At 34.7% G+C, this 22397-nt stretch overlaps 1 protein-coding gene across 1 annotated transcript; it reads right to left on the bottom strand.

The window, feature by feature from the left end:
* Positions 1–12972: 12972 nt before the first annotated feature.
* Positions 12973–21427, bottom strand: LOC127835041 (uncharacterized). The gene is made up of 9 exons (XM_052361233.1): positions 20944–21427; positions 19709–19762; positions 16723–16819; positions 16476–16496; positions 15842–15978; positions 15406–15556; positions 15017–15166; positions 14692–14880; positions 12973–14483 (listed from the first exon to the last, which is right to left on the bottom strand). The coding sequence occupies exons 1-9, from the start codon at positions 20953–20955 to the stop codon at positions 14251–14253; spliced, it is 1044 nt and encodes a 347-aa protein (XP_052217193.1). The 5' UTR covers positions 20956–21427; the 3' UTR covers positions 12973–14250.
* Positions 21428–22397: the final 970 nt, after the last annotated feature.

Below are 22397 nucleotides of genomic sequence, written 5' to 3'. Positions count from 1 at the left end.
ATGTATGAATAATAGAATATGCATTTCGTGTTCATTACGTTAACCACGTACCGAAAATGCTTTCTTTATATCTTCAGATACTGGCACATTGTGTTCCACGTCAAATTTATTTTACCAGTGCCCTGTAGTGCATGTTTAAAGATTTAACAAGCAAACATGTGACAATGATATAGTAATTGTCGACTTAAACGTTTCAAAGAGTAAAATGATTTTAAAGGGTTTTTTAACATGCAAACATAGATACAACTTTGAATTCAACATGTGAGTTGTCAGTTTAAACAAAGCATTCTTCTAAATATTAATGTTTCCTCTCTTCTTAAGTAGTATTTTAATATAAATACGATCGCTGAATAAAAGCGATCTCTCTGACAGAGTTGTTCACTGAAGACGTGCAATGCAAATGCGACAATATGTTGTATTTATAAGAACCAACTACACAGTCATCGCGAAGGGTATATGTTATAAACATGGATAAAACCTAAATAAACGCAAGCTTGATAGTTTGATAGTATGAGCACGAACAGACCAGTTTTTAACATTTCGTATATAGAAAATGCAAATGAGCAATGAAAAGCAAACATTCATGCTAGTACTCATGTACTAACATTGAAGATTAAAATTGGAGTTATCTCGCTTTCATAAATCCGCTTTCGTGATTTATCTGTCCTCTCCTTAATACTTATGATTTATGATGCCTGAAGAATGGAAAATGAGACTACATTCTTTGGTTTTGATGTATGTGTAATAAACACATGTTTAATGTTAGTTTTGTATAGACAATTTCCATGCGCATATGATTTAATATGCCCTTTAGGATGCAACTATATTAACGAGACAAAGGGATTCGTAGAGCCTAATATCCATGCCTAGGCCGTTATGTATGGCTTACCCCCAACAAACGTGTTAACCTCGTAAAACCGGACTGGCTTCCTTTCAACGCCCAAAACAGTCAGTTTATCAAAAACGCGAATAGTCTTAGCTTGAACACGGATTTGATTTTCTCTGTAATAAATCCTCATACCAGAAACCATAGCGATGGTTTTTTATTCTATCCAGTCTACGCAGTGTTCTTGTCAAGTCCTGAAAAGTATAACCCCGTGACAAGGACTTGCGTTTTTTTTACGACCAAAGACGTAACTTTTGGAAAACTAAGATAGTCGTTCTAAGAACGTTAATATTTTTTCTCTCTCAGATATCCAGATACCGTCAACCATGGCGCCGAGGTCTTGCTTTCTGTTTACTTCACATGCTTCCGCCATCTACGCGTTTTTATACTGAGAAACTCTCAGCAAAAACGCAGCGATCATCGGAAATGTAATTGCGTCTTTTGCGTGTCTTCTTGGACCATACTGCGGCTTTAAGCTTGCACGAAGACTGCGCGACAATCAAAAACGTGACAGCCATTTAATAAAATAAAGGACGCCGGTGAGTCTCCGGACGTCTATGAACAAATACTTTTCGTTTCCAATCCGACTCTAGTATTTATAACTTTATGTGCACATATATCACGCTGCTGCCGTGTTAATGGCAACATCGGAGATATCTTACAGAGTTCTGGCCAGGACGACGAGAGTTCGCCGACCACGGCTTTTATAGCCCGGACCTGCGTACTGACGTGAGTACGCCGACCACGGCTTTTATAGCCCAAACATGCGTACTGACCTGAGTACGCCGACCACGACTTTTATAGCCCGGACATGCGTACTGACGTGAGTACGCCGACCACGGCTTTTATAGCCCAAACATGCGTACTGACCTGAGTACGCCGACCACGACTTTTATAGCCCGGACATGCGTACTGACCTGAGTACGCCGACCACGACTTTTATAGCCCGGACATGCGTACTGACGTGAGTACGCCGACCACGACTTTTATAGCCCAAACATGCGTACTGACCTGAGTACGCCGACCACGGCTTTTATAGCCCAAACATGCGTACTGACCTGAGTACGCCGACCACGACTTTTATAACCCGGACATGCGTACTGACGTGAGTACGCCGACCACGGCTTTTATAGCCCAAACATGCGTACTGACCTGAGTACGCCGACCACGACTTTTATAGCCCGGACATGCGTACTGACCTGAGTACGCGGACCGCGACTTTTATAGCCCGGACATGCGTACTGACGTGAGTACGCCGACCACGACTTTTATAGCCCAAACATGCGTACTGACCTGAGTACGCCGACCACGGCTTTTATAGCCCAAACATGCGTACTGACCTGAGTACGCCGACCACGACTTTTATAGCCCGGACATGCGTACTGACGTGAGTACGCCGACCACGACTTTTATAGCCCGGACATGCGTACTGACGTGAGTACGCCGACCACGGCTTTTATAGCCCGGACATGCGTACTGACGTGAGTACGCCGACCACGACTTTTATAGCCCGGACATGCGTACTAACGTGAGTACGCCGACCACGACTTTTATAGCCCGGACATGCGTACTGACGTGAGTACGCCGACCACGACTTTTATAGCCCGGACATGCGTACTGACCTGAGTACGCCGACCACGGCTTTTATAGCCCGGACATGCGTACTGACGTGAGTACGCCGACCACGGCTTTTATAGCCCGGACATGCGTACTGACGTGAGTACGCCGACCACGGTTTTTATAGCCCGGACATGCGTACTAACGTGAGTACGCCGACCACGACTTTTATAGCCCGGACATGCGTACTGACGTGAGTACGCCGACCACGGTTTTTATAGTCTAGACTTGCGCTCTTACTGCGTTCATCCGGCGAGCCATTACGATGTTTGAGCGCCTATGAAGCGTAAAATGGTTGTGAGAACGCAAGAAGACATCGCCCATATGCCAAGAACGCCGAAGATGGCGGCCTTATGGTGACTACTTTGGACATGTTCAATGTAAAACCCGAAGCTCTGCGTTCGTACGGTGTGATGGCTTAAATATGTTTGATGGCGCAATCGAAGAAGAAACAACGCAGCGCTAACACCAAGGTCGCAGCAGTTTCGAAACAGACGCCTTAAGACCGTAGTTTGGTCACCTTGACGACGCCGATGGTTGATTTTGCAGATTTACCATATCTTGTGCGGATGGACCGATACGTAACTGTAATTATAGCAAATATCTTAACAAGAGCTAGACCATAAAATATCTTCCTTTCTGTAATCCTTGTGCGAGAATAGCTATTTTACGAGTAATGGGTGTCCTATGAGCGCCACCACAATAGTTGCTTCACTCCTGACCTGCTTTCATGTTTAGCCTCCATTGGGCTATCTTAACGTGCGGTACTGGTCGTAGACTGTGGTCACGACCCTGAACTTCTATCAAGAGTTTGTTTCGGTGCCCTTTACGCTCTTCCCGCTTTTGACATTCATAATTAGGCATAACGCTACGCTTCTAAATTAAGTCTTCACAATTTAAAGCGAACAAATTATTATAATATTTTCTGATAAAGAAAATATTTTTTACAAACGCAGTGCGTACGCAGTATGATCGTAGTGACGTTGCAGTGAAAATCTCAAGGTCGCAGTAGAGTCGTAGAGGACAATCAAAGAATGTATTTTTTTTACGCCGTGACGTCGCCGATAATTTCCGCGTAAACGTCCATACTACAACTATCGACGATTTCCAAAAACTGACTGTAATGGTCGTTTTAAGGATGCCAGTTCGGTATGACGGGGTATGTCCAACTCATTATCCGACAGATAGGCACGCTTGACTTTATTTACGTTTGGACGCCGATTTCGTTACGTTACACAACGACCAAGCTACGTCGTTGTCACATTAAGATAGCAATAAACATAAAACTGACGCTAAATCCACGCATCATTTTTCGCCGAGGAGCTGTAAATTTGAAACTCCACGATAGAACGAAGCGGTGTGATTGGTGAATATCGTATGAAACACTTGTAGCATCTGTGACATCAATATGTAAATTATTGCCATAATGATTAAGAAAATAAATTTATCAAAGTCAAGGTGTGCTACAGATTAATTAAAATAATTAATTATTGCAAAGTCAATAAACAAACCATTTAATAAATAAATAAATTAGCATTGGATCAATCCAAATAACATTGAAATATTCATGAAATAAAAATTGTCATTCTAACGCTTGGAGCATGATCTGCTTCTTAAATGGCAACATACTCTTACTGAGAATCAGGTTTTATTCTGCATTATACATAATCAACACACAAATAAGGTCGTCAATTTAAGTTTTTTTGCAAATGGCGCGCATCATATCGGTGTTCGTGTGTGCGGTTTTGTTCCGCATCCTGGCACCATTTTGACGTACACATTGTCGTGTAGCTTGAATTTCCTGGAGCCATGGCTGGCAACAACGACTTCTGGTAGCGGGTAGAATCGTTTTCATGGAAACATGACTTAAATATGTCACACAGGGTGTCACAGCCGAACTTGGTGAACTAACAGTTGCACTCTGGCAAGGAAATAATACGATTTAAAAGCAAAACAAATCGTTATTATAAATTCTATGCATAGATCTGTTCTAATCATACAGAGCATAAGTAGACTCTACACCGTGAGTAAAGGTACATTGTGAATTAAAGTGATATTATGGGCATGTTTCACTGTTGAATTGAGCTGAAAAGAATTAACAGGTCAAAAGAGTTAGTTAAAATGTGGTTACTGACCAATTATCTGCAATTCATCTTGCTACCAGTTGTTTACAAATATATATTTTATATTCGATATCTTACGTGACTCACCCAGTCCTCTTAGCCGAAATGATCCGTAAAACAAAATTGTGTCTGTGTCGTATGAACGAATCTGCACTAAAACTAAATTTAGGTTCATATCGTACATGCATGATCAGTCGTCAAACGAAAGTACGGTTGATATTTAAATGCATTATTTTTCTCTTTCCGGGATATTGTTTTAGTATGTTGATTCTGAATTAACAAAAATATAATTGTATATGAAGTGAAAACACCAAATATAAACAACGGTTGCGACAGACACCTATAAACTGTTAGATGCCCATATTATCACTTTAAGTGTATTTATGCATCTTTCTAGTTAAAGCATAGTTATTGTGTGCATTAAGGAAAATTGTTCTGGTCTTAATCACACCAGACACGTGAGGTTTCCTCGGCTCGTGTGATTATATTTAGTGTTCACCAAATAGGCAAGGTCGGTTTCCCTTCGTAAGTCCGATTTATCCTCGCAGCACAAAATCACACCAAACACTTCATTTTTATACGAATATCGGGGTTTATCAAAATTACCTGGCCGAACGTCCCAACAAGTCGGTAACTGGAACGCTTGTTGCTTAGCAACAGCGTTGTCTTCCAGCAGCGCGCACGCAAAGTCAAGGTTCTTCTGGCTCTTTATCAACGCCTCGCTGACATTGAAGGTGCAAGACTTGTTCATGCCACCGTCGCTCACCATCGCAGTGGAACACCCATAGGAGCCGCCTAAACGTCAAAATTGCGTGGCGTTTGAGTTTATTATAACATATGTGCGAAAAATGGTCTTATGTCTGCGCACTTGCGCATTCTGGTTTGGAGCTACCCTGTTCGCTGTAAGTCACGCATTGTTTCGTGGTCTCGTTAGCGAACAGATAAGCGTTTGACAAGACTGCGAGAATGCGCAAGATGGTCTGGAGCTATGCTGGTCGCAATGGCAAACAAAAAATGCGTTTCGCTGCTCATATCTTGTTTAGGCTTAAATCTGGGCAAAAGTTAATAAGTATCCTATTGACAACGCACTTTAAAACAGAAACAAAAAAAAGACGTTTGAAAGCGACGAATTTTTAACGTCAGTAAGAAATACGTTTCGGGTAATTTTACAATTTTTTTTTGTTCTGTGTAGATACCTGGTGTTAATATGAGCATTTGTGTACGAACACTGACAGAATAACACATGACATTTGCAAGTTTGTAACAATAGTAATAATCAATATTATATGGCTTAACCTATCAAATTACATACCGTCAGAAGCTGTTATAGCTAAATACATTTTATACAGTATTTGCCCAATGTATTTCAATGAAGACTTGTGAGACGATCGTCGTGATACTGTTAAACAAAATGTTGGTAAGACAAATATAAGTACGAAAACAAAATGCCAAAAATAATTTGGGTGATTTTTTTTCCTGCCCATTCTTAAAATTTATTTAAAACCACAGTATTTTTCAATAACATTTGTATCAAATGCTGATCATTCTGACCCAAAAAACCAATAACGAAACCCTAATACTCCCGCAGTGAGTTATTTAATTCATAAAAAGGCTATGGAAGTTAAATAATATTCTATGACTGAATATACTAAATTGTTGTTATTTTGACGCAATGTGTATTTATTATTGCTTTATTTATTATTATTTTGACAATGAGCTGTATGTGCTAAAGTTAAGTCGTATATAAAGTATCTGTTCTGTTCGGTTTAATTTTGCATGACAAACATACAATTCGAAATACTTTTGGATTTTTGTTAATGCTTTAACAAGTATTTTACTGTTAAATGAAATAACACATACGACTTGTCATCTTTAAATCTACAGTTTAAATGAAATTACGTTCCACAAGATACGTATTTCATACCATACAAGAGCAGAAGGAGACATTAAAACACATTTGTATGGAATGCTAACCATTCGATCTGACCTAAAACACGATTATGAAACCCTAATCCTGTTGCAGCGAGTTATTTTATTCCTATGGAACATAAAACCTTTTTGATTATTTTAATGCTTTAAAAAATATTTTACTGTTAAATAAAATAACACATCCGACTTGTCGTGTCATTAAAATCCAGAGTTTTAATGTAATAATGTTACACGAGATATGTATTTCATACTATACGAGAACGAAGGAGTCATAACAAATTAATTTAGTTTTAACGACACGCCTTCCTCATTTCTAACTTTAATCAAATGCTGAAAACAATAAAGTTACAGCGATATAAGCTTCCATTTTCTGTTCTTCCTTCCATTTCTCAAAATTTATTAAAAACCACACTATATTTTTTATAACATTTGTATCAAATGCTAACCATTATAACCCAAAACATTATTTAGGAAATCATAATCCTGTCACAGCGAGTTATTTTTATTCCTATGGTAGTTTAAATTATGCATGACACAAACATAATCCGAAATATTTTTGGATTCTTTCTTTCTTTGTTAAATAAATAACATGTTCGACTTTTCGTCATTTAAATCCAGAGTTTTAATGAAATTACGCTACACGAAATACGCATTTCATACCATACGAGAGTAAAGAGACATGTATAAAAAACTAAATTTAGTATAAAATACATGCGTACCTAAATTTAATCTTTAACCCAATGCTTAAAACAATAAAATTACAACCATACGAATTTCCATTTTCTAGTTTTCCTTCCCTTTCTCAAGATTTATTTAAAACCACCATAGTTTTTATTCTACCACAGCATGTGACTTTGTTTCTATATACAAAGCAGGAAAACTACAGTTGGGTATTCTGCAACAAACCAAACCATATTGGTTGAAATCGTGTTAGAATCCAAATAGTCGACATGTAAGCGCTGGTCATTGCGGTAATAACTAACGGTATGTCGTTCTGTTGCATGTTACAAAGACCCTCTGGCTACGCCTTCGTGGTTTAATTCCTACGCATCAGAACTCCAAACCATTGGTTAATACCGCAATAACCAACGCTAACACGTCGAATATTTATTTAATAAAATTTGTATCAAATGCTTACCATTCTGACCCAAAACATTATTAATAAAACCGTACTTTTATTCCTATGGAAATTAAAATATGCATGACAAACACACAATCCGAAATTCTTTTGGATTATTTCGATGCTTCAAAAGATATTAAACTGCACGTCCGACTTGTCGTCATTAAAATCCATAGTTTAAATGAAATTGCTATACACTAGATACATATTTCATACCATACGAGAGCGAATGAGTCATACCAAACTAAATTAAGTATAATTAACGCCACGCTTACCTCAATTTTAACTTTAATCCAATGCTGAAAACAATAAAGTTACAAGATATCAACTTCCATTTTCTATTCGTCTTTTTCTTTCTCAAAATTTATTTAAAACCACACCATTTTTAATAACATGTGTATCGAATGCTAACCATTCTGACCAAAAACACAATTTACGAAACCGTAATCCTGTCGCAGTGAGTTATTTTATTCCTATGGAAGATTAAATTATGTATGACAAAAATTCCATCGGAAAAACTTTTGGATTCTTTTGATGCTTTTAAAAATATTTTACTGTTAAATAAAATAACACGTCTGACTTGTCGTCATTAAAATCCAGAGTTTAAATGAAATTACGTTACACGAGACACGTGTTTCATACCATATAAGAGCAAAGGAGACATAAAAAACTTAATTTAGTATACCCGACATGCTTACCTAAATTAAAACTTTATTCCAATTTTTAAAACAATAAAGTTACAAGATACATGTACGCACTTCCGTTTTCTTTTTTTTTTTGCATTCCGTTTCTCAAAATTTGTTTAAAACCACACTTATTTTTCATAACATTTGTATCAAATGCTTACCATAACAAAGCCGTAATCCTGTTGAGTTATTTTATTCCTATGGAAATTAAAATTATGCATGAAAAACACAAAATCCAAAATCCTCTTGGATTCTTTCGATGCTTTAAAAAATATTAAACTGCACGACCGACTTGTAGTCATTTAAATCCAGAGTTTAAATGAAAAACGAGAATGTATTTCATATTTGTGCTGAACAAAGGGGCAATTAAACACTAGGCTTACAATGCTCAACCCAAAAGGTTCCAAATTGTTGCAAACAAATAAAATAAAACATTCACATTAATCAATTATAATTACAAGCTATTTGTTTTTGATCTGACATATACTGTTGAAAATCAACATGAACCCTAAGCTTGCAATATTTTAAATAATGTAAACCACTTACCATGTATTAAGTTGGCACTTTTTTGTCCAGTGTAGAAACTTTTAATACTTATATATGTTGAGTTGCACTGACTGAACCACACGAATTATGTAGTCGTTTCTAAATAATCACGAAACAACCTACTAATGCATATGTTTGCCAATAACTGAGTTTGTGCATTTCCATTCATATACTCTTAAATGCCCGCAACATCGTACGCTTAAGATTTCAATATCCACGGGTATTTTAAAGTCAAATGTTAGTGTTTTCAATGGATCGTATACTTATCTACAAAACAGCTAAGTAGCGTTTACTTTACATGATTTTTGATAATGTTATTTTGTAAAAAAACTTTCTTAGCGTTCTTTCGAACGTTTTAATGTCAGCCATTTTGATTTTTGGTTGTTTTTCCGGTTTCGTTTAACTAACGCAATTATGTATTTAAATGACTCATAAAACTGGTTCAGCTTTGTATGTTAAACGCAATATAAACTTATTTATTAATTTGGGAATAAAATCGCAATATATAATATTAAAAATCAAATTTGGATTGTCTAGCGTGTGAATTGTCTCCTGTGGATGAATTGTCTTGGGGTTGATATTAACGCTTCCGGCCAAGCGGCCATTTTATAGCGATTGCGCAATAAAAAACACCACTTTTTATGATTTAATCAAAAACTAGATTTTCACAGATATGACGAATACTCCATCGTGTAGATCGCGTTCTGATCCATTAACATGTCAAATTTCAGCAAAAGTGTTGGTCCAGGTTTCAAGAGACCCAAACGGTGCTTAATGCATGTGTAAAGCGTTATCCCTGATTATTCTTTGCGGTCACTTTCTGCTTCTTGTGAGTATTTTATGTTTCAGGAAGATTGTTCTTAGCGAAAATCCAGTTTCGACGTGTCACGTAAACGTTCATAGTTCATGGACAACACATAGTTATAACAATTTTCATTACTCTTAAATTACTGGTGTGTAGCCTATTATTCGATATCTCTTCATGCGCGTATTGCCATGTTGACGAGATTTACATTAACTACCATTTTCCCGTGTCACGCGTGGGACAAGTCCGTCCCTCTCTATTAATGTTAATTTCTCTGCATAATGTGGGATAAAATATTCAACAATACCATATATCAGTTTCTAGTCCAATTTAATTTCTGACATAACTAATATTTTCAATTATACAAATACGTTGTGATTGCTACATGATTGTGTATTTTTCCATCTGTTCACCTCTAGGTCTAAATGCTAACTGACTATTTCCCTCTAACATTTGCCCCGTGAAACTCAGTTATGAATCCCATTGGTCAGTGTTTTATGCGTGCTTATTGCTAGTTGGCTAGATTACTAAAGATACTGAATCAATGAAGCCCTGGGAACGGGATAAACAAACAACCCAAATATTTACAAGCTTTATCTGTATAAACACTTTTGCTTGACCAATACAAACAAACCCGGCCTTGTGTCAACTATACTATTCTTTAATCTCTCCCTCATCGATAAGCTTATTTGTACATATGTGCACTTTGTGACTGTCATGTTTCATTAAAGTAATCCCAAAAAATTCCACCTACAAATTCCTACCATAACGTGACAGACAAAAAAGGTCGTCCCTGGTAAGCATGTGCGGACTGAACAGGCTAATCTGTGGCGACACTTTACTCACATGCATTAAGCCCTGTTTTCACAGAGCGATGCTCAATTTATATAGTCACATTATGAACAACTTACTAACCAATTTAGCCATTAATGCGCATCACACTACAAAGAAATTCTATGGACAAATCACAGCACTAACACGAACATAATACATCAAATTTCGGTGATTTATTCACTATGAGTTAATGTCAGGTCATGGTTTAATGAGCTGATATAAAAACGTATCCAACTTTTCACAAACACACAAGCATCGCTCTTTAAAATTTCTTTCTCTATTGAAGAGTTTCTTCGATGAATTCCTGTGCGGTATTGCATCACATAACAACTGAAAAATGTTTAAACCGCATTACGTACAATGCACGTTTACACACAAACATGTATACCATTTTACTCCGATGGAATGACAATTAACTGTTGTGATATATAATGTGTTTCCTCAAAGAATATTGAAATGTATTGTATAGTATTTGCGCTACACTCACAGGTTGTGTCATTATAGCCACATTCACTACACCGTTATAGTATAATAAAACTGTACATTTATTCTTTTGTCCAGTTTTCTCAATGAATGCCATGTAACGGGTAACTCACCTGATTCAAAAGTTAACCTCAAATTGTGAATGGGAAACACGTCCAAACTTACACTAACATACAAACATTGAAACAAATGTTGGTAATTGCTTTACTCTGTCCATTGTTTCGGAGTTTTCTTAATAACAGCCTATGCTGTGTTGGATCGCTCAATCACAAAAACGCGTTAACACCCTGTTTATTAGGAACATACGTACACAAACACACGATAACCGTTATAACAATTATAATTATCCGGAAATTTTATTTTAAATTTTAATTTGTAGAGTTTTTTCAATAAATGTATGCACTTTTTTATGTTATCAACCAATTTAATACGTGTACCCCATTAAGAATAAAGCCATTCGTACATTGTTCCACTTCATTTGAAATATTAAATTAACCGAAGAAAATACATTTGTAGATAAGACTGTCTGGAATCCAATCTTTCTTTTCTGGTATTCCAGTCCGTAATGCCCTTAAGTTTTGTTTATATGATCATGATCCTCAACAAATATGTTATCGATTTTAAATGTTTGGTAATCAGGGTGTGCATTTCGGAATACCATTGAATGACTTTGAAGGAAAAAAAAGGGCATTTTTATTTAAATCGCATGTGTGTAAAACACATGTATTAAAAGAACATAATGTAGCTATGCGTCAATCGATCAGCTACTTGTAAATAAATACGCGACTGCTAAAGAGTGATTAATCATTAACTGGTCTACAGAAGATACATGGATAAATACAGCTATGTATTCCTTTCAAAATTTACTTGAAATTTTCATATATATTGCGCTTGCAAGTGGTTAAACTCTGCTAAGAAACGATATCGCTAAGTAACGTCGAAAACGACTGGTATTCTCCAAACACAAGTCAAAGAGATTACTTTCTGTTATTTTACTTGTGTATACCTTTACGTTGTTTGGAAAGAACTAATGTCAAATCACTATATGTGTGTTACCTTGATACCTCCAACTATGGTCGAGATGTCCTGAACACAATTTTAGCATCAACATTAAAATAATGTTACTGCTCACCGATTTGTGATTTAATAGTAAAGCCATATTATATAAAACACTTAAACCGCATACCATTTTTATAACTGTTCATTGTTTTGTTTCGTATTTAAATCGCATGTTATACCAACGGGATGGAAACCGTGTTGTTAATAATTACGACTAGTTATTTGGAAACAGAGGGAACATGATATAATGAAATAATAATGATTCAGGATCGCGATTATCCTGCAATAGTTTGAATTTACGGATGGTAACGTTTCCCGGTCTCTATACTATCGTGTATAAGACCATGTATGCACACTTACAAATTATAATCTGTGTAATAACTTATGTACACGAGGTTTATGAAAACGAATAAATTACATGAAGGGACCTGGTCGAGTTATTGTTTAAAATGTTGTACCTCCACACATGTCCTTCGTAAAGTTTAATTAGCTTACCTAGTTCTTTGTTTAGCTACCTAATCGATACGTTAAGGTATTGATATTTAATAAAACTTCCGCATTTTATCTTTTATTCAACTAGTTTCAACAGTTTATTCAATCACTTAACCGATAAACCCGAATAGCCAAGGGTATTTTATACCAACTAAAATAGAATAAACTGGTATCCCACGCATTATGCCGTTTATGGTGCGATTCCGCGTATTGTTTATGTGAACACTTATCTCTACAAATGTGACCATAACATGGGATATCATTTTCACATGAAAAAGTGCGCAGCGATTTCGTCAAAGGGTATGTTATTTGTAAAAATCTTTTTTGTTGTGTTTTCTGTTGACATAACAAAAAGCGGCTAAAATGTATACATTATTTTTTCTTTGCGCGTAACAACTAAAACAGATATTTACAAATAACTTACCTTGAGCGGACGTTTTACTTTCATTTTCAAAACTGACGGTGACGTTTTGGTGTCACTTGATACTTTGTGTTCCTTCCGAGTGTATATATCAAAACCAAGACACTTTACGGGTTTTGACTTATAAAATGCCATACACGTTCTACGCCATATATTGTTTATCTTGACCGTATATTGTTTCTATTAAATAAAACAAACAACAACAACAACATGCATATAAACAGCTATATTCACATCTCATTTTTCTTTAAGAGGGTTCAACTGCTATTTAAAGAGAATTAACCTTTACAAAGGAAAACGATGACGAATATGAAAAAATACTAATCAAAGCTTATGTTAGTTCAAATAATACAGCTGTGAATATTTGTATTTGGAATTTTTTCCACAGTTCCAGACCGTGGTACAAACGAAATATACATGGAATATATGATGGCCGCAATCGTTTTATCATTCCATAAATTGACAAACTTTCCGAGTAATATAGCCATATGTTTTAAATGCCCATAAATACAAAATTTGAACACACGGAAAACAACAAAAACAACAATAATTACAACACACATGAGTAACAATATGGAGGTATAATTACAGAAATGAACGATATGCATGAACAGTAGTAATAATTATAAATAATAAATAAACACTAATGACACTTATAATGAAACTTATAGAACACATATAGAGCCCTAATTAAGATGCAATGTCAATGGGAGCAAAAACAGCTCATTATCAAATAAAGCAACCTCACTGTTGAAGTTATGTCAAAATAATACATGCATTGTAAATGTAGACGCCTATCTTAAAACACATTGTTTTTAAAGCCTACGCTTGTCTGGGTATAATTATGCCATATTTTTGAGAGCACCGTCACGTGTTAAGATGCAGGAGACAATCTGGTTTTAATGTGCTGGTTTATATTTGTACAAACAATACCTACATGCAGGTATCAACTACTCCTTCACTTCAGACATTTAACATAACATTATATACATATGCAAACACTGCATTAATAAATACATATTTAAAAATAAATACTGTTGTCAAAACATAATCTATTGCAACACATACAATATGATTTGGCAGCTCATATAGCAATATATTAAGGATTTAAATATCACATAACTACAATAGTACATCATTTTTCATTACATAACAACAAAGTGTGTATCTTCTTTTACGAAAATTCATTTCCTGAGTGAGATATTTAGCTCCAATACGTTAAAGAGTTTAAAAAGCTGATTGTGTCATTTCATGAGTTCGGGCACATGGCGTGTAAGATTTCCGATATCACTGTCTTAGTTTTATCATCATTGAATGTATTACGACACCACTTCGGGGTGCATAAAACTGGACAGATAGGCTTCAAAATAACAGCCTCAGTGGTAATGTTTTGATATCTCGATGTTGCGTCGTGTTTCAGACAGGTTCCTACTTTTGTACAAATTTCGTCACAGGAAGTTTCCTTAGCTGAACAGTTGCAGTCTGTAAATATGTTTGTCAATATATGTAATGTACATATTACATCTTAAATATTGTTAATATATTACAATTTATTTTATCATCATTTTGTTTTATTTTTAAAACATCATTAGATTAATTATGTGTTATTAAATTATTCATTATATCGAATTTCCATAAGACAAAATACGTTTTTTAATATAATTTAAACGGCAATAATTTGGATGTATACCGGATGATTTATTCGAACACATAGGCAGAAGGAACTTTTCTTGCTTAGCAAGGACAACATTTTGAAGGAGAGCGCATGAAATGTCCATACTACGTTGTTGGCGTATCACATCTTCGTCGACTTTAAACACGCAGCTCTTGTTGTATCCTCCCTCTGTCATCGATGTGTTTATGCAAATAAGTGCGTCCTCTAATAGAGTTAAAAATTTCTTGATATGATGGACAATTCATTTAAACGTGTTAGAAATATAATTTGTATGTTTAATTGTCCACATGTAATAATAAAGTCGTTCACTTAAAAAGAGATTACGTGTTGTTATATTGACCTTCAGTGAGATGAAGATTTCCACCGACGTATAGAGCCATGGTATACGTATCGCATGATGACGTCACGGAACAAGAAAAGTTGAAATTCGACGTTAGATTTTTACCAACAGGCTCAAAGACTTGAACCACACTTGTCACCATGGGAGGAACTAAATTTTAGAAAGTGAAAAATGTTATAATTCTTACTGGATTTTTCGCATTAATGATTGATTTGTATGCCAACAAATAAAATAGTTATGTTACATTCTGTTATCAGAATACATTTGCCTACACCTTTTAATTGAGAGCGGATCCTATGTAGATACATTAGCATGTGCAGTGAATGCTCTTAGGTAATTTTCATATCAAACATGACAGAAATAACAAAATAATCAATAGGCATACTTACTGGGCGAACCTAAATTTAATAGTATTTTGTCCAGAACAGAGTTGCCAGCATTGTCAAAGAATGCGATTGAGAGAGTCCCGCGGAACTGACACGTTACATGCGGCCCTTGGCAAGAAATTACCCCATCCGTAACTTGATAGGAGCAGTTGACCTGGAATCGAAACGATGGAACTTACAATAATTATTTTAAATATGTAGCTATATTATAATAAGTGTTTGCAAACACAAGAGTCAATATTCATTTTTTATTTAAAAAAAAAATTAAAAACGTTTGCTTATAACCAGCAATAAATCATTTTGTTAGAAAATTAAGATATCACTCGACTGTTGGCTATATCATACAGAGAATGATAATGTATAATACAATTTCAAATAATTAATTTACACAAATGCATGATCATTCTGCATATACACAACTTCTGCAGAGTTAACTTACTGGTAACACTTCGCCGCTATTGAGAGAGAATGACGTTCGGTTTACGTCTATACCGATGCCTTTTTCTAACAGAACCGATATGCTGCAGCGAGTCTGTATCGGTTTCAACAGCGTGTAATCGACAAGAACGCACGTGGCTATATATCAAAAATGCAAAATGATGTGAACATTTTACAAAATATGATCATATTTGCTCAAGAATTTAGTATGAAACGGCAAAATAAATGACAAAGAGTGTGATTTAAACATAGAATAAATATTATCGTTTTCCTATTCTGCTAATATGAAACTGGGTTAAAAACTCTAGTACACAGTTACATGGCAATTAAACATCAATATATAACTGGAAAACAACCACAGACAAATACAAGTATTTCGATTTATGTTCAATAATAGATTTTTTGACAACAATTATCGCATACAAATTAACGCCAAACGCTAGAAAATACATGTGTCAAGCAGATGCTACTTAAAAACTAATGTCATTTCTTTTATTTCGAGGTTAATCTGATCACACTTCTAACAACCAATTTTCTTGCTTATAATTACCAGATGTTAAATATTGGGACCTATATAAAAATAACATGGTCAATTTGTCAATCTGTGAAAATTTTCATATAGTTTTGAGATTTACCTGTGTACTTGGGAAGATCGTCTGTAAATAAAACATAAATCACGGAGAATAAATGGATATTTCAATGCAATTTCAAATTTATAAAATATGATTAATTATTTATACAATGTACATGTAGGTGAAAATTCGTGGATTGCTACAATGCATCTCATATAAATCAATGCGTTAATTATTAAATTAAAAGACAGCAATGTATGCACACAAGAATGTGTTTATTTATTAATAACACAAATCAATCCTGACTTACCTTCCGTCTTAGATAGCCCCGTAAGCACGACAGGGACAATTATGCCAACCAACAAACCCACTCCAAAGATTGCAACTGCAACGCGCACTATTGCAATCTACAATCAAAATAATACATTTATCCCATTTTCACCGCGACATTGACGGTATAACACGTTGTGAAATATACTTGCTTGTATTCAACACTGTGGAATATACCTGTCGCGTGCACGGACTACTTTTTAAATGACGTCATGCGATATGCGCTAAAATTAGGTCGATATTGTTTGGTTCATTGATCGAATTTTAAGGTCACCCATAAGAAGAAAATGTGCATATTTTGCAGAAAAATATATATATGACATATTCACCAAAAGAACTGTTGAAATAAAATATAAAATTACACGATTTTTGTTTTGTTATTTTTTTATTTATATTTACTTTACCACTGAATGCTTTTTCATAAGAAACAAAGTCGACAAAACTTAAGCTTCAAAATTATACGACCTTCAACCTTTAAATCTAGTCATATGACATAATTTTTCGCCATCCGTATAATGAATCAGCTGATTGATGGCGTCATAAAATGACATACTTACTCATTTTCCCCATTTTTTTGACGATTTATTATAAACGCGACTTATTTCACATGTTTTCTACATGTACTGTATGTCGACATATCTGAATTGTCAATTGATCACATTTTCCTTATTTCGTGTAATGTGCATTGTTTATAACCAAAGCATATACTTTTGACATTTAACTTAAATATTAAGAATGTACAACAAGCCATACACATATCGCACAGTTCATGAATAATCTGCTATGTTTGCTTTCCTATTTAATTCACGTTAGGCATAGAGCTGTGTAAAGTATAAGATGGTAAAAATAGCACCACACTGGAATTGGGAACGTCCCATTTTGTACACGGGTATTTTCTACTCATTTATCTGTTGTGTACTGGAATGTTTTCCATTCTTTGTGTATTTATATATTAAATTATTTTCTCGTACAATAAGGGCATTTTCCATAGATAAATAAAACATTGTGCAAGTTTAAACATAATTATGTTTGTATGCAGAAATTTGCAAATGCAACCGAGTTTACCAACGGCTATTATTAGATAAACTGCTCCAGTTCATTTGAACAGCAGTAATGTAGAGTACATGACGTAGCGTGTGACGAAGAAGAAAGTTTATCGCGTTCATAAACTCATTTGAATAAAGTGATAGAATGGCATAAGGGTCTTTATTTAACTATGCTAAAATAATTATTAAAGACCCTAGATGCAAAATCGTCAATTATTGAGTTAAATGGATTATTAGATGGATTTTAAAGGATAATTAAAGGTAAGATACTAGTTCTTACGTGTTTTGATTTTTGTTTGTACTTTTGTCGTTCCCTGTTCTCGGGGTAATGATTTTAACATGGGCGCCATTGATGCATCGGATCACACACGGCATACACATAACATTATATAAAAAACACTTTCTGCGCGTCCTTAAATTCGTCGTCCGAAGTCGGAAAACGTATTGCCCTGTATATTTTGTCAAATAAAGTTTCAGTCGCTGCAATTGTCTCTTTACTCGTCAAAATTGTCAAGGTCTTCGATAGCTAAAGAAACTTCAGCGTACAGTTTTTTAGTATTGACAGACCTGTACAAAGTCGCGCCAGTCAAAAATAATAAAAAGCGACATTTAAAGTTATAGTAGCCAGAACTAGGTCGTCGATGGTGTACATGTATGTTGACATCGACAGCATTTTGTCAGGAGCAATCGCCGCCATATTGGATTTTGATCATTATCTTTCGAAAATAAAATGAATTATAGTAAAGTAAAATCTTCTTTTCGCGGTCGTTATGTGTTAAAATTCGCATACTGCGTAAAATTAAATGTAGGCATATGGTGACATTTTTACTTGTTTTACAGTTTGTGTGTGAATTTTTTAAAGACTTTTTTGCGTACCAGAACAAATACATGTATATCACTACGCATGGTTACATTTGTTAGATTTTAAGCGCTTTTATGACTGAATAAAAATTATTGTGAAGGTTATTAGATCTATTTATGTTAAATGTCACGTTGAAAAAATCAAATGGGATAAATAGATTACTAGGATTAGCGTTGAATACAGAGAAGTTTATGTTGCTCGGCTCGAACACCGAAAGCGCTCGCCAAGGCTCGCGCTTCCGGCGTTCTAAGCCTCGCAACATAAACTTCTCTGTATTCAACGCTAACCTAGTATTCTCTATGTACATAGGCAACGACGTACTTTTGGCAATCTAATGGCATTTCTCAACGTAAGCTTCTAACGTCTTATAAACACAAGATTGTATTTGCTCGAATATTTTGTAAAGCTCTGAGAATAAGCGAGTGAAACACTCAGTACACGTAGTGATGACGTTTTGTTCAAATGTTATTTCGTCTATCCATCCAAGCATGCTTTAAGGTCATACAAACTTTCAATATATTCAACACAAATCGTTAATTATGTGCGAGCACTCAGGGTTCTTAATAAATCGTAATGAGGCTTGGTTGGAACATAAATCGCAATGATATCTTGGGCGAGTTCGAGACAATGTCATGTCTGGTTTAAATTAGGGCACACGCTTAAAAAGCTTGTGAGCAATACACGTACACATGTAATTGAAAGCCTCATTTAAATAAAGTCGTAAATAAAACAAAGCCATCGTATTTGCACCAAACGATGTATTGGTCATTCAAAACTGGGTAATATCGGGTCAAAACAGGTCAACAAAGGTCTTCATAAAATCTAATTAAATACTTATTGACCAGGTTAACGTAACGATCACTACAAAACACTTTTGGGGTCACATATAATGCGAAATGTTTATAAAACATCGTGAGAGCATTTATCGAAAATACATCTAGACCAAGTTTTAAACTAGATCAAAATAGAAAAAAATAAAGACATACTATATTCGAAAAGGCGAGTGTACTGATATTTATTTATACGAGATAGGTAAGTAAACTGTAAAATATAAGTACGTTTGAAATCAGGCGTGCTCGAATCCTTTCCACAGGCTGCATGCTTTCTTGGTCCTATGAGTAAAATGGAAAAAGGTTAAGGTTTTAAATATTATTTCATAAGATTAAATCAATAGAAAAAACTGTACAACGGTATAAATTTTATATCGTCACTTACGTCTGTATAATAAACTAAAATAGCCTGCCGGTATACAGATTCACTTTTTTTATTTGAATTGTAAAACACTAATTATTCACCATAGTTCATGTACATGTTTATTATATAGTTTAACCTTTAGCAACAGTTTTCATCGGTAAATGTCATTTTAAAGCTTAAGACTGATATTTATATTTTGTGTACTACGTTATATATAAAAAACATAATGATAGAATACGCGTCTATGTCAGTGATGTCGGAAAAAAACGTGATTGTTTAAACAACTGTATGTTATTGTAAAACCTCAAATGCCACTTTCGTACTCGCATGGCGCGTTTAATAAATACAAAATACTTAAAAGTTATACTTCACAGATACGAAAGATAAAATTTTCCGAAGATATGCAATAATCTATTGATTTTCAATAAAACTGTGTTTACCATAAATCGTTATAAATCGTTATGTTTCAAGTTTGTATTGATTATTATTCAATATGTTACGAAATGCAACGCGCTTTATCAACATTGATTCCTGAATACCCAAGTTATCATTATTTAAACAGCAAATGCAAATCGTGGTTCTACATTATTGAAAAACGGTTTATACATTGAATCCAACATCTATAATGTAACAGTGGCATATCTTGAGTAACGGCTTTAAAGACACATATATAAAAAAGCAAAATTAAAAAATTATTAAACATAATTTATATTTGTTCTCGAAATACGGCATGATATTTTTAAGATCCTCTAAGGGAGAGGTCGTTTACACAATAGTACATTCTACAAGCTCAGTTGTAACAAAAAAACGATCAACTATCACGTTAAATAGTTTATTTTAACGGGTATCTAACGAAAAATACATACATATATACACATTTACATAAGAATATATATTTAAGAAAGTACTAGTTATTTGTTAATTCATTGTCGCTTTTAACAGATGGCCACCCCTTTTCATATCTCATTAGAACAATTATATTTTATATAAAAAATGTACACCGTCGAATGTGTTGTCTTAAAATATATCACCAACGCGATTACTATGCTCATGCAAATATTAATTACCTTGATACGTTATAAAAAAAAACTGTACTCACCACTTGTGCCATAACAGCGCCTTTCACTAAGTAGAAAATCTATGGAAAAATTAACTCAATATCACGAACGAAATACAGAGCATATGTTGCTTTGGTCCAGCTGTCACAATTTATTAATGCCATGTAATGGGTAAATGTACCGACTGGTATATTAACCAACAATTAAGGAGCAGAAAAAAACATTTCCGAACTTCCATTAACACACAAACACTCATCGTTCTTCGAAATTTCGTTAAGTTTTTTAAAGTTTCATCAATAAACATTTAACAACTGTAAAATGTTTAGAGAGCATTTAGCAGAAAATCACGTGTACACACATAATCAACAACACCATTTTACTCCAATGATATGACCAAAAACTGTTGTTGATGTACTCAGTGTTTCACCAATTAATATACGATCTGTTTGTGGCAATTCAACAAACGTAGAGCATGTGTCTCGTTCATATAAATACTAACTCTTTATATACCGTATGCACCTTAACACACCCATTGAACGATATTATTAGATTATACGACGAACTTAGGTATGACGGAATGGTTCTCCAGTTTTCATTTCAAACTATGTAATTGTATATAATGAGTGATCGATTGAAATGTATCAATAACTTCCTTGTACGGTTAAATAACTGCACGGAATGAAAAGGGTATTTGCAATACCAATGGAATGATGCAACACATACATAATGTATTGTCGGTAGGTTACACGTACAAATACTCGACTGAGACGGTAAGGATAGATAAAGAATTCTTCATAAAATAGTCTTCACGTGATGTATGAATATGCACTTCGTGTTCATTACATTAAACGCGTTCCGAAAATGCTTTCCTTTATATCTCCAGAGACTAGCCAAGTGTTTTCCATTTCAAATTCATTTTACGCGGGTCCTGTAGTATATTTTTTAAAATTTAACAAGCATATATGTTACAATTGAATAGAAATTTTCGACTGAAACGTTTCAACGAGTTAACTGTTTTAAAATGGTTTTTAACATGCAAACAAAGATGCAGTTGAATTCAACACATGGGTTGTCATTTTAAACAAAGCATGCCTGTAAAACTTTATGTTTCTTCTCTTCTTAAATAATATATTAACATTCATACAGTCGCTGAACAAAAGCGAGTTCTCTGGAAGAGTTGTTCACTTAAAAAGTGCGATTCGAATGGGACAATATGTTTTATTTATAAGAATCAGCTACAGAGTCATCGCGACAGGTTTGTGTTATAAACATGGGTAAAAAATAGATTAACGCAAGCTTGATGATTTAATAGTATAAGCACGAACAGATAAGTCGTTTGTTGAACTTTTATTTCACATGTCGTATATAGAAAATTCAAATGAGCAAGGAAAAGCAAACATTCAGATATACTCATGTACTAATATTAAAGATGAAAATTGGAGTTATCTCGCTTTCATAATTCCGAATCCGTGAGTTACCTATCCTCTCCTGAATA

Source organism: Dreissena polymorpha, chromosome 6 (genome assembly GCF_020536995.1).
Source record: "Dreissena polymorpha isolate Duluth1 chromosome 6, UMN_Dpol_1.0, whole genome shotgun sequence".
NCBI classification, from domain to species: Eukaryota; Metazoa; Mollusca; class Bivalvia; order Myida; family Dreissenidae; genus Dreissena; species Dreissena polymorpha.
This window is presented reverse-complemented; position numbering and strand designations above follow the sequence as displayed.

What these genes read in the sequence shown, in the direction of transcription:
- LOC127835041 (XM_052361233.1), bottom strand. An exon ending in GGGGCTATCTAAGACGGAAG is followed by an intron (nt 16,497 to 16,722) that starts GTAAGTCAGGAT and finishes TTTTATTTACAG; the next exon opens with ACGATCTTCCCAAGTACACA. An exon ending in CGATCTTCCCAAGTACACAG is followed by an intron (nt 15,979 to 16,475) that starts GTAAATCTCAAA and finishes TTTGATATATAG; the next exon opens with CCACGTGCGTTCTTGTCGAT.